At 52.2% G+C, this 14025-nt stretch overlaps 1 protein-coding gene across 1 annotated transcript; it reads left to right on the forward strand.

The window, feature by feature from the left end:
• The first annotated feature begins 4838 nt into the window (after positions 1-4838).
• Positions 4839-13472, forward strand: LOC120709533 (cysteine-rich receptor-like protein kinase 2). The gene is made up of 7 exons (XM_039995205.1): positions 4839-5635; positions 6431-6559; positions 6647-6783; positions 6872-7082; positions 7623-7857; positions 7975-8125; positions 12868-13472. The coding sequence occupies exons 1-7, from the start codon at positions 4870-4872 to the stop codon at positions 13192-13194; spliced, it is 1956 nt and encodes a 651-aa protein (XP_039851139.1). The 5' UTR covers positions 4839-4869; the 3' UTR covers positions 13195-13472.
• The last annotated feature ends 553 nt before the right edge of the window (positions 13473-14025 follow it).

Genomic DNA, 14025 nt, shown 5'->3' on the forward strand with positions numbered 1-14025 from the left:
ACCCAACAGCAAAAAAAGACCGCATCGATCGGTCGCGTCAAGGAACAGAGGCTGTCAATATGACCCTCTGCCCGAGTCTCTGACTCGCCCAGAGGCTCGGGGGCTACTATCAAAACGCAAACACAACCAAACACTTGGCCCAAGTCCCCTTCAGGTATGGGAAGCCCAAGTCACACTCGGCCCATGGCCCAACACTACGGTACGGTCCTTTCAAGGCCTTGCCAGCCGTAGAGTGAACTCCATCTTGTTCGAGGGCTCCCCACCGAGGCCCCTCGAGGTGCAGGCAATCTCCGCCTCGCTCGAGACCCCCTTAGCCAAGCCCTCCGCTGGGCCTCGGCGTGGGGGGGGGGGGACTCCGCCTCGCTCAAGACCACCCTCGGCAGACTATGGCAGCGGCCCAACCACCCGATGGGATGGGACGCATTTATTCGCCAACCACTCCACGGCATGGGGTGGGAGTCAGACGGAGTCAGGCGGCGTCGACCACCACGCCGCACAGCGGACGTGACCGGCGTCCTGTCCGCCTGTTCCGGCCCCTGTGCCGCTATTGCCGGTGTGGTGCAGGTCTGCGGTGCCCTGTGCAGGCTAGCTTGACACCGCCTCGCCACTGTACCGCCTTCCCTTTGTACTTTCCTCCCCTGCAGGACCCTCGGCGGGCATGGGCGACGACCCTCGAACGCGGTACGGCCCTTGACCGGGGTAAGACCGAGGTCCACAGCACCCTCGATGCCCTACCTCATCGGACGCAGGGCACTGCACGTTCGGCAGCAATCGCCACACTGTCGACTAGCGCCACAGGACACGGACACGCCCTGGGCACAGTCGAAGAATTCACAAGGACGACGACCACGCCCGACGCCATGCTCGACAGCACTCGGCGACAGGAATGACCAACTGTTCTCCCCCGGATCGGGGGGGGGGGGGGAGAGATGACCCCGTAGACATCCTACACGTGTAACTATCCCCTCCTTAGTCTATAAAAGGAGGAGGCAGACGCCCGAACACGGGGACAGATCCAGACAAGTCAAGAACGCGGACACGCACACTCACCTCTCCCGATATTGGCACTCGCCTCACTCGCCTCTAGTGCCCCAGGGACTTGGGAGACTCTCTCCCTCTCCCGCACAAGCTTGTACCCCCTACTACAAGCACCCCGGTGCAAGAAAATACAGTACCCCTTTCCCCTGCTGGACGTACGACCTCATCGGCCGAAACCAGGATAACCCCAGAGTCACCGTGTTTTCCCTTGCATCAACCATCTAGAGACTAGGGTACGCAACATTATTACTAGTTGGTGGTAGACCGTGAGGTCCGGACACCGACACTCATTTCTGAATTTGCACTATCACTAATTTACTACAATGTTGGTTGATCAATCAGTTTTGGATGTTTTTTTATTTTACTATCTGATTATAAATTTATGTGCTTTAGTTCTAGAATGGGTATGTCATTGCGAGATCATATTAGAAAGAGGCCCATGGATTTCGGATTTTCACTGCCATATATCATATGGGTTCTACTGGAGGGGTGAAAAGAAGAAATGGCATACATCAGAAGAAACAGGAAAGATTAAGGTTCGTTGACTCCTCGAGGGATGTGTCAAGAACCGTCAAATTACATTTAGGATGGAACCACACATCTTCAAAGAAGTGACAACCTATCTTAGAAGGAAAAGGATTATCGTTGATACAATGATCAAGGTGGAGGAGAAGTTGAATTTCTTCCTATACATGTTAAGTCACAATGCGCCTCGTATGAGAATCTTCAAGTGTTCTTTGGGCACAACAATCACACCTTCCACTATCACGTCAACCACTTCTTTAATAAGGTTTAATAAGGTCATTCTCATACTCTTTGACTGTTTCGTTCAGCCTCGTCATCCTAATCAAGTGTATCCTAAAATCAAAGACAACCCTAGATTCTATCCATTATTCAAGAATTGTGTCGGTGCCATTGATAGAACTCACATTCCTATTTTTGTAGCCCTTGAGAAACATTCTCCTTTTAGAAATAGGAAGGGCACACTAAGCATTAACGTGACGGTGGCATGTGATTTTGATCTCAACATCATTTCTAGTGGTAGGAGGGATCGGCTATAGATTCCAGAGTTTTTTTTTGAGATCAAAGGAAGAATTGTATTATATCAAAGCCGAGTACATCATCAAGTTACACACAACGCTCTTAAAGTATTCACACACTAAGCAGCTCCAAATCTCAATCTCAAACCTATATAAAAAATAGAAGGCCCCACAAGCATACGCTCAGCAAGTAGGCTGAGAATAGGCGCCGAAAGAACAGCGACCAACATCCCTGTAGGTTGGGATGAGCACAATCTTCTTCTTCCTTCTTGCATATTTCTTCTTCCTCTGTCTGCCACAGATGGAGAAGAAAGACTGATCCCAATTTACCCAACCCAAGACTAATCAAAATCAGCTCGGGGGGCAAAATTGATCTCACAAGCGTTTTATCGTGGCTGGATCTGCCACGACAAAATGGAGAAGTGGCCGGAGAAAATTATTCAACAACGAAGCCATCATTCCCGCCTCGATGTCACCATCCGGAAACCTAAATCTCCATGTCCTCATGTCAAGAAAGTTGCTGGTGCCATAGACGCCACCATCTACTTCATTAGAATCGCCATGGAGAAACCAAATCCACCCTACCTCCTTGCCATTGCCGGGAAGAAAGAAGAGGAATACAAATCCCTAATACCAAAAATTTAGCATTAGGAACCCTAACCCTAACCCTAACCGAGACTCAATCTACAAGAATCTATTGGGAGAGATGGATCCCCACTCCCTCCAGCCTCCAGCGAGATGCTGGAGGTAGGAAGGGAGGGGGACCAACGGTGGTGGAGAAGGAGGGCCAGTGGCTGGCCAGATGACGACGCCGCTCGTGTCGCCCTTCGGGACAATGTGGGTGCGACAGTTCTGTTTTTTCTATAGATTCCAGAGTTCTAAGATAAGCTATGAACAAGGGATTCCAAATACCTCCTGGCAAATTGTATCTAGTTAATGGAGGAGAATAGATGCTTGTAACTTGTTAATTTCTTGGATCGTTGTTCTATGTTTCTTCTAGTTATGGTTTATTACAACATAGCTTCGTTGATGAATTGTCCGGAATGTGTTTTTTAATTGAAGCCTGGTTAGTTACAAACTATCATGTTTCTAAATAGCAGGCTAAGAGGTTTAGCGGATGGACTCTAAAAACAGTTAATAGCGGGCTAAATGATGCTATAGCGGCTAAATTACACGAGTTCAAATAGTGGTGCCATGCCTCAAATAGTTGTAGCGGGCTATAGCGGAAGCTATAGCAGGAGATTTAAAACATTGCAAACTATGCATTTGTAGTTATCACATCTGCCTTATGGATTCTTTTGTGTTATGGGGATAAATAAAAGCAACAGTAACTTCTATTGAGATTGTTGATTCAATATGTAGATATTGGTCATTGAATTGTGATATTTTCAGTGGAGATATGTAGATATTGGTCCTTGTGATATTTTTAGTTAGATGTATTGGCATGTCCCTGTATTGCTTTTGTTGTTACTAGCATCTTATTAGTTGCATTTATCTTATATTCTTTATATAACGGATAGTTTGTCTGCTTTTGTTGTCCTTGTTTAGATCCTGCACTGAACAAGCTTGAGCTGGAGCGTGGATTGAAGCACACTCTGGCAGACTAGATGGTGAAAAAACTCTTTGAGGGTCTAGAGTTTTCAATTTTGCTCGGCAAACGATTGTAATGTTAAAGTTTTCGACTGTTATGATGCTCGGCAAACTAGATCTTTAGCTGTTTACGCTTAGCTTTGTTTGAACCATGGATGGAAACATGTTCTTGCTGAACGACGGATCATTGGCAGGAACGAGCTACTTGGTATTGATCATGTCCAGGAATTGATCCTGTCCTGGAATATGATCAGGAAATAGAAATGAGTGCATCACCCGGTTTCACTGGATTCAGCTTTGCAACGGTTCAGCCTCAGGAACCGTTCCTGAGCAGCCGTTTCTTTTGTACAGAAACGAGAAAAATGAAACCGGACCTATTTGCTCAGGGTTTCTTTGACCAGGACGAGCACGTCTGCACGGAGAAACCTCGGACGCACCCGCAGCCCTGCCGGTGCCGCAGCCGGAGAGCCTTCTAGTGGAGCGGAGAGCTTAACCAGTAGTAGTACATGCTACACCAGCAGCGTTACGTGTCGATGGTTGGCACGAAATTTAAACGTGCCAACGTCTTGAGCTCCGTCTTCCCCTCGCGGGTAGACGTTGGGTGCCCTACCGCTACAGGTGACGCGCGCGCGGACAGCGGCTGCGGGCGGCGGTTGGTGAGGTCGGCGGCCGGCGTGGCACGCCGCCGGCGAGGTTCCCGCCCGGCGCCAAGGAGGCGCGCTCCAATCGTAAGCGCGCGTACGGACCAGGGAGTATTCTTTTGCCACGTGACGTGACGTTGGGTGACCTGCGCTGCCGCGGTATCCATCGGAAACCCAGTCACGGCGGCGGGTGGACCCGCGCTCCCGCCGTCACGGTGGCGCCCGGCGCCCCCCCAATCGTGGCTCATTAATTGGCCCGGCACGCTCGCGCTGGTCGGCAACGGCTCGCCGCCGCCGGTGCGTTCGATCACGTTCACTCCACCGCGCGTCGCCGCCAGGAGGACTTTCTGCGCGCGGCGCGACGGCGACGGCGACGGCGACGGCGACATCCACATCCACCTCTCCAAGTCAGGAACTCAGCTCGCCCACGCCCTTGACGTGTCCAACCCCCGCTAGCCAACCTCACCATCCGGCGGTCCAGGTCCGGTCGCGCCAGAGCCCCAGATAAAAAGCACCCACTCGGCACGCCGCGTCCGCGACCAGCCGTCCCGTTTCGAGCCATGGCGCCGCCGCCCGAGCGCCCCCTCGCGCTCGTCCTCGCGCTCTGCCCCGCGGCGTCCGCCGACCCGCGCACGTCCGTGGCGGGGCAGGCCTGCGCGCCCGGCACGGCCGTCTCCGGCTCCGCGCTGGCCGACAACTTCGTGCCCGCCATGGACGACCTCAACACCAACGTCAGCGCGCACGGCTTCGGCACCTCCGCCGTCGGCGGCTCGGGGGGGCCCAACACCGTCTTCGGCCTCGGCCAGTGCCTGCGCGACCTCTCCCCCGTCGACTGCAAGCTCTGCTTCGCCGAGGTGCGCTTGCTGCTCCCCAAGTGCTACCCGCGCGTCGGGGGCCGGCTCTACCTCGACGGCTGCTTCGGGAGGTACGGGAACTACTCCTTCTTCGGGGAGGCCCTCGACGCCGCCGCGGACGCCGCCGTCTGCGCGGAGGGGGGGAACTACACGGGCCCCGCCGGCCCGCGGGCGTTCGCGGCCGCCGTGCGCGCCGCGCTGGCGAACGTCACCGCGGCCGCGGCGGAGCCGGGGAGCCTGGGTTTCGGGGCCGGGTCGGCGGCGGCTGGCGGCGCCACGGCGTTCGCGCTCGCGCAGTGCTGGGAGAGCCTCAACGCCACCGCGTGCGCCCAGTGCCTCCGCGCCGCGTCCGGCGCCGTGGCGCCGTGCGCGCCGGCGGCGGAGGGCCGCGCTCTCTTTGCCGGCTGCTACCTCCGCTACTCCACGCGGCGCTTCTGGAATGTCAACGCCACCGCGGGCTCCAGTTCGTCAGGTACGACAATTCAAATCCGCAAACCACTTTATTCATTCAATGGTTTGCCTGCTCTGCTCTGCTACGGTATGCTTGGAATTGCTTGCTCCGCCTTCTCTCTAGGGGATACTTTCTTGACCTTTTCACGCCTGACGAGTGTTGCTGAATTTAATTCAATGCCGCCCAATTTTGACTATATTCAGTGGCTGATCACGTTATTCAGTTATTCTGTATGTGTATGGCCCGTCGAAATAGATTAAACGGAAGAATGTTTCCACCATGGTTAGTCAACCTCACTTTGTTTACTGCAAGTGTAGGAATAAATAAACCCAAAGATGTTTCACTTTTGGCGTCTACTAGAACTCAGGGAACTTTGTCAAAACCAGCAACTAACAGACCTGTTTTGGATCACCTTTGACCAAAGCATTTGCTGGTTTTCTCACTGGTACCGTGAAGGCGTTAAGCAGTGTCTCTGTTTGAAACAATAGTTTAGGTGGTTATACTGAGCTAGAAAGAAGGCCAACAAAGTTACCACAACGTCAGTGCATATGTATAATGTATTGAATTGTCTTGTTACATTACATAGCATTGTCTGTCCATTGACCAGTGTGAAACCCTCATTTTCTTTTGATGAAGAAAAAAATGGACAGTTTCTCACCCATGAACAGTTCATGTTTATCTTGTTGTTACTTTTTTCTTGACATTTTCTTGATTTGACTAATGACACAGCAGAACAGAGCCCTCCTAACCTTATTGTCCTTCTGCTCTTTTCATTCTTTTTTGTTTTTGCTGAAATTGCCTATCTTTAATATGTAGGAAACAATGGTGTGGCTTGGATATTGGTGGGTTCCTTTCTTGGTGCTTTTGCTGCCGTCCTCATTATTGCTTTTCTGGCATGGAAGAAAAGAACTCTCAGGAGAAAAAATGGATGCAACTCATTTATAGGTCAGTTTGAGGTTTAAAATTGTTTGATCTTCACTCTTCATTGCATTTTCTTCTTGATATATCTGATATATTTGTAACGGACTACAGATATGTATGGAGATGGACTCTCCGTGAGAATTGTACAGTCTAGTTTGAATTTCAAATATGAAGAGTTAAGAAAAGCAACAAATTATTTTGATCCATCAAATAAACTCGGTCAAGGAAGCTACGGAGCTGTGTACAAGGTATAAAACCTAAACTGAAATCTTAGTTTTATTTTGCCATCAATGGGTTAAAAATAAACATGAACACATATTGATCCCAAATCTGTAGGCGGTTCTTCTGGATGGTAAGGAAGTAGCTGTCAAGAGACTATTCCTAAATACGCGGCAGTGGGTTGATCAGTTTTTCAATGAAGTTGAGCTAATAAGTCAAGTTCGTCATAAGAATCTAGTTAAGTTGCTTGGCTGCAGCATGAATGGTCCAGAGAGTTTGCTTGTTTATGAATACTACTTCAACAAGAGCCTTGATCTATTCTTGTTTGGTAAGACCACACTGTGGTTGTCTGTCACTATTTTTTCTATTTATTTTTAGGTACCATTCTTCTAAGAGTGCCACAATATGAAAAAATGACTAGCATTGGCTTAGAATTTTTCAACTCGTGGATTGGAATTATTTTCAGTAGTATCTTGTTCGATAGTTCTAAAAAATGTGAATTTTGTCATTCTTATCACCCATGTAATAATAGATTTCACTCACAATTGACTTGTCTGCCTACAAAGTCTCTTCTTGCCAATCTTCTAAATTATGACTTCCGTGGCAAGGTCCAGGAAAAGCTACAGAAGCTATTGCTAGCTGACTTGGAAGCTATCCTTCTTCGCATATTAATATTAAAAAAAAATAATTATATAGCATAATTCATATTTGAATAAGCTATTCTACTTCATGTTTTTATATAAAATAATTCATCTAATCGTTCGATGTTCTGCTTAGAACATGCTCTTCTGCCTTTGCTGTTTTCTATAGAAGATTACATTGGCATTTCAAAATTACAATTACCAATTATCTTGTATCATTCTCTCAGATACAAGTCGTAGAATAAATTTAACCTGGGATATCAGGGTTGATATCATTCAAGGCATTGCCGAGGGACTTTCTTATATCCATGAGGAGTCAGAAACACGGATTATCCACCGAGACATCAAAGCTAGTAATATTCTGTTGGACGATAAGTTGAAGCCCAAAATAACAGATTTTGGCCTTGCAAGAGCTTTTGGAGAAGATGTTACTCATCTTACCACTGGTGTTGCCGGAACATTGTAAGATCCCTTTTTCATATTTACAGCCAAGGATCTCACGGAATTATTCATTTCACTGTCCTGTATGGGCAACAGTGCAATCTGAGATTTTAAACTCACAAACCAAGTTTCTTGCAGAGGCTACATGGCTCCTGAATACATAGTGCATGGTCATCTGACAGAGAAGGCTGATGTCTTCAGCTATGGTGTTCTTGTTCTCGAGATTGTAACAGGGAAAAGATGTAGCAGCTCAAATGGTTCACATGGAGGACAGGTCTTGTTAACGAAGGTACTACTGTGATCTTTACTAACCTCACTCTTGAAATTGCTTGATTTTTGTTCTCATAGTTCTGTAATCATATGCTTGACACTGGGTCTGTATGTTTCCAAAACCGTGCCAGTAATCAATCTAATAGTCTGTTTAATTCTAAAAATATGTTGAAGTTCTTTCAAAATCTAATGATTAGAAAAAAGGGATAATAGTGATCTGGACAAGAGAGTTGTGTCATAGCAGCTTTCATACTGGCATGGTGGCATGTACAGCAGTTATTGCCTTTCTTCTTAATATAATGATATGCAACTCTCGGCTGGCTGAGAGCAGTAGACTGTCTCTGACAGAGTGTCCTGAAGGAAGGCATTCTTCATATCCAGCTGGTGCACAGGCCAAGAGCGAGAGAGCGCAAGCGAGAAATCGTGCGCACAGTAACAGGCTTCACCACTGGACTGAAGGTCTCATCATAGTCCACACCAGGCCGCTGGGTGAACCCCCGAAGAACCCAGCGAGCCTTGTAGCGCTCCAGTGTGCCGTCAGCCCGACACTTATGCGTCCAGATCCACTTGCCAGTCATCACATTGCAACCAGACGGACGCGGCACGAGGTCCCACATCTGGTTGGCGAGAAGAGCCGCGTACTCCTCTTCCATCGCGCGACGCCAGTGAGGATCCGCCAAGGCGTCGCGGACAAAGGAGGGCATCGGAGAGACCCGCGGTTTCCCTCGGTGGCGGAGAGAGTCGCGGCCTGATACGCCATCTGCCGAGTCACCATGGGATAGATATGCTGAGGATCCCGATGGATGACTGGCGGGTGGTACACCGCCGGCTCGGCTCGAGAGGGAGCCGGTGGCGGCGGCGGCGGCGACGGCGACGGCTCCGGTGTAGGTGTCGCAGGAGCCTCTGGAGCCAGAGGCGGCGCCGAACGACGCCGGTACACCTGCACCGGCTGAGCGTACCGCGCAGGTGCAGGGGAAGGCACCGGGGCCGCGCGTGGCACGACCGGAGGTCCGGGGGCCGCGTGTGGCGCGACCACGGGCACCGGGGCCGCGCTCGGCGCAGCAGGGATCACCGGAAGCGGTGCCGGTGTACCGGGAAAACCTGTAGGGAAAGGACAGACAGGTAACGGTGGCTGAACCACCGGGTCAGTCGAAAACAGTGAATCCAACTCGGGGTCAGGAGAAGGTGTGGAGGAGGTGGAGTAGGGGAAATCCGACTCGTCAAAGACGACGTGTCGGGAGATCAGAACGCGGTGAGAGGTGAGGTCAAAGCATCGGTATCCCTTATGGTCAGGGGAGTAACCAAGGAACACACAACGAGTCGAGCGGGGTGCCAGCTTGTGAGAAGCGGCGGCGGAGGTGTTAGGGTAACACGCACACCCGAAGACCCGAATGTGGTCGTAGCGAGGAGGGGTACCGAAAAGAGCGTGGTGTGGAGTGGGAGCAGGAGAAGCAGTGGACGGAAGACGGTTGAGCAAGTAGGTGGCGGTGTGGAGGCTCTCAGCCCAGAAGAGCGGGGGCAGAGAGGCCTGGATCAGAAGGGTGCGCACGACGTCGTTCGTCGTGCGAATCATCCGCTCAGCCTTGCCGTTCTGAGGAGAGGTATACGGACAAGACATACGCAGCTGAACACCCCTAGAGAGGAAGAAGGAACAGGAGGTGGAGTTATCGAACTCACGCCCGTTGTCACACTGGACGATCTTAATGGTGAGTCCGAACTGAGTGGACACCCAGGCAAAGAAGTGGAGGAGGGTGGGGAAGGTCTCAGACTTAGCGCGCAAAGGAAAAGTCCAAGAGTAATGAGAAAAATCATCAACCACGACCAGATAGTATTTATAGCCAGACATGCTGAGTACAGGAGATGTCCATTGGTCACAGTGAACAAGATCAAAGGCATGCGCAGCATGCGAAGAAGAAGAGAAAAAATGAAGTCTAACATGACGACCTAACTGGCACGCATGATAGAGGTGCTCAGTAGGAGCCCTAGTACATGGAACATCGGTACTACGACTGAGCTGAGTCAAAACGTCGCGGCCGGGGTGAGCAAGCCGGTGGTGCCAGGTGGTGGAAGAAGGCGTCACGACAAAAGCAGCAGACGGAGAAGTCGAAGGCAGAGCAGCGAAAGCAGGAAGCCGAAGAGTGTAAAGAGGCCCCGGGCTGTCACATTGGAGGAGCGGACGCCGGGAAGCCGAATCCTTCACAATAAGACCAGAAGAGTCAAATTCAATGGAACAAGAGTTATCAGCAGTAAACTGGCGAATGGAAAGAAGGTTGTGAACCAAGGACGTTAGCAAGGCGAAAAGAACCAGAAGCAGTACCCACGGCGGTGATAGGAAGAAGGACAAGATGGGTGTGGAAGGAGGCACCCGAGTCGGCGATCCACTCGGCACTGACTGGCGGCGTCAGTCCCATGGTGCTGAAGGACTGCACCAGAACGGCCTGGTCCCACCCCCAGACCAGGTCGGCTGCTGGCTGGGCTGAGCAGGCGGGGTCCAGGACGGCGCGAAGAAGGGAGCAGCACCGGTGAACATGGCCGCCGGATAGAGCTGAGGACGAGGCCCCCCTCCCGGACCCTGAAACGGTCACATCGAGATGCGCCCTGACTATGGGTGATGGCCAGGGCGTACCTACAGGGGCAGGAGCGGGAGCCGGAGCCGGAGTCGGCGCGTCCCGACGGCCCCCCTGCTCACCAACGGAGAGGTCCCCCTGCTCGAAGGTGCGGAAGGTGGCGTTGAGCTGGAAGGCGCGGAACTCGGCGTTGCCGAGGAACTGCCCCTTGAGCGCCACCCAGGCCTGTCGCGCGGTGCCGCCATGGGTCCTGACGAGGTCCTAAAGATCTAGGGAGATGGTCCCGAAGATTCAGGACATGGCGACGCTGTCGAGGCGTAGCCACATCTCTTCCCGCGCCTCGATCGGCGTGTCGAGGAGGACGTGGTCGTCGAGGGCGTAGCGGCGGAGGGCGAGCAGAACCTGGTCTCGCCAGCGTCTGTAGGAGGAGGACGTGGGGTCGAGAAGGACGGTGACCAGGTCCCTGATGTTCTGGACACCGGCGGCCTGGAGGTGGAGCTGGTCGACCATGGGGTCGGTCGGGTCGTGCCGAGGTCCAGATCCAGCGGGCGAGGCCTGGTGGGAGGAAGAGGCGGCGTGCTCGGGGACGACGGGCAGCTGGCCGGAGGAGACACGAAGGAAGTGCTCCGCCTTGGCGACCCGGAGAGCGAGGGCATCGGCCGTGGCGCGCTCGCGCTCGAGCTCCCAAGCAAGGGCAGCCATGCGGACCCGCTCCTGGGCCGCCCAAGCTTCCAACTTGGCGGCGAGGAGGGCCGCGGCGAGAGCGGCGTCGGCCTGCTGCCCGCGGAGGGCGGCGGCGACGAGCGGCGCATCCGCGGGAGACATCCCAAGCCTAGACCACGCGGGATCGGGAGCGGCGTCGGCGGCGGGCTGCTTGCCGACGGCGACAGCGGCACGTTGTGCGGCGGCGGCTTGGGCAGCGGCGGCGGCAGCAGCGCCTTCTGCGCCCTAGGCGGCGGCCGTGGGCTGCTGCGGCCCAGGCTGCAGCTGCAGCGCCTGCTGCGGGGCGGCGACAGCGCCCCCTGCGCCTGCAGACCAGAAGAGTCAAATTCAATGGAACAAGAGTTATCAGCAGTAAACTGGGGAATGAAAAGAAGGTTGTGAACCATCCGAGGAGCAACAAGGACGTTAGGAAGGCGAAAAGACCCAGGAGCAGAACCCACGGCGGTGACAGGAAGGCAAGACCCATCACCAACCATGATGGAAGAATGACAAGAGGGGTGTGGGGGTCGGACAGAAGAGAGGATACCGGCATTAGGGGTGGTGTTGAAGGAGGCACCCGAGTCGGCGATCCACTCGGTACTGACCGGCGGCGTCTGTCCCATAGTTCTGAAGGACTGCGCCAGAGCGGCCTGGTCCCACCCCCCAGGCCAAGTCGGCTGCTGGCTGGGCTGAGCGGGCGGGGTCCAGGACGGCGCGAAGAGGGGAGCAGCACCGGTGAACATGGGCGCCGGCTGGAGCTGAGGACGAGGCCCCCCCCTCCCGGACCCTGGAACGGCCACATCGAGATGCGCCCTGACCATAGGTTGCTGAAGGATGGCTAGGGCGTACCTCCAGGGGCAGGGGCAGGCGGCGGCGGTGGCCGGGGCGGGCTGCAGGGCGGCGGCAGCGGCTCGATCTGCGGCGGCAGCCTGCTGCAGGGCGGCGGCTGCGCCCGCGGCATCCGGCGCCGGCTCAAGGAGGACCAGAGCGGCGGCCGGGGCGGGCTGCAGGGCGGCGGCAGCGGCTGGATCTGCAGCGGCGGCCTGCTGCAGGGCGGCGCGCTAGGCCGGAGATGGCCAGGCGGCGGCGCCAGCAGAGAAGGCAGCGGGCCAGGTGCTGGGCGCAGGAGCGGCGTCCGCAGCAGAGGAAGAGGAGGGAAGGGGAGGGAAGGAGGAGAGAGGAGGAGGCGCCGGCCGGCGGCCAGCCATGGCGGCGCCGGCGGCTAGAGAGGGAGGAGAGGAGACTATGATACCATGTAGGAGAGAATAATGACTTGTATTCCTCCAAACCCTAGAAGGGTGGGATATATAGATCCTATACATGGGCCTCTAGATGGGCCTCTATACATGGGCTCACATATACACCAATAAGATGTATTATACGAGTGAGTAGTGAGTACACAGTTTTGTTACCTGACCATTCCAAGTTCCAGTCAGCCACTAAGATACTATCATATAATGTGTTTAATATGAATACCTTTTCAAAATTCAAGGTATGGAAACACTACAAGGACAAAACAATTGAGATGATTGTTGATCGAAGCATCTATGAAGACAATATCAGGGATGAGGTCATGCATATACTGCAGATTGGACTGCTATGCACCCAGGCAAATCCTGATGACAGGCCTACAATGGGGAAGGTGGTGGAGTTGCTAAGAAACCACAGGAATGATTTGGTGATTGTCTTATGTGATCCTCCATTTCTGAATGTCGAACCTGTCGAGAACATGCAAGAAGGGGAGCATTCACGATTGTTGTCCACAAATTCTGCTCCTTCACTGTCAGGCTCATCTCGATCTTACTTAAGTGGGAGATAATCTCAGCAATGTTTTTCTTGAGTTCCTATAAGGAACATATTTAAGAGTTTGTACAGTTCTGGGTGATGTAAAGTGATCGTATTAGCAGGTAGATATTTTGAAAGAAATCCACCAGCCTATATAAATTAGAAATAATGCTAGAATGGAGGGCACCACTATAATTGTAATTAATGTTTTGTCATACAACAAATGTACATAATACAAGTGATCACATGACTTTTGCGGTATACATTCATTTGACACTCTTAGTGAATGAAGACACATCGATGAATTTTACATAGACTAGTGTTTTTCAGTATCTTAATTCAGAACAGGTTTCCAGACTCAAGCTACAGGCATGTAGGTCTTGCATGCAAATCTGTTTAGTGTATTCTTTGTGTTGCACATGGGTCTGATCTTATTGATTTTATGTGAACTCTCCTACTAAATCTGACTTGCCTTAGGTGGTAGTCTTCCATGATTTACAATATTTTACATTATTTTTCTCTGATGCACATTAAAATAAGCATCATGGTTCAGACTTCAGACTGTTATAGAGATTGGATAGCATCACACTTGTAATCACTCAAGTGGTAATTTTCTTTGTCATGTTTATTGTTGATCATCTGAACATGTTATGATAGGTGGGATATCTTTAGATAGTTATTCCGAATTTCCGACCAATAAGACCCAAGTGTAAAAAGATCCAGATCAGATCAAGGTAGCTATGACGATAATTTTAGCGGCTCCTGACACTTACCAAATGACTTGGGCCTGGTGAAGTAAGAAAACAGACATACCTTTGATTTAAGTGAAGCAATATTTTTCTGATGATTGCAGAACCGTGATTAG

Source organism: Panicum virgatum, chromosome 5K (genome assembly GCF_016808335.1).
Source record: "Panicum virgatum strain AP13 chromosome 5K, P.virgatum_v5, whole genome shotgun sequence".
Taxonomy (NCBI): domain Eukaryota; kingdom Viridiplantae; phylum Streptophyta; class Magnoliopsida; order Poales; family Poaceae; genus Panicum; species Panicum virgatum.

Coding starts and splice junctions, on each gene's coding strand:
- LOC120709533 (XM_039995205.1), top strand. CDS start 4,870: ATGGCGCCGCCGCCCGAGCGCCCCCTCGCGCTCGTCCTCGCGCTCTGC. Junction 5,636..6,430: donor CGCGGGCTCCAGTTCGTCAG/GTACGACAATTC, acceptor TTTAATATGTAG/GAAACAATGGTGTGGCTTGG. Junction 7,083..7,622: donor CCTTGATCTATTCTTGTTTG/GTAAGACCACAC, acceptor TCATTCTCTCAG/ATACAAGTCGTAGAATAAAT.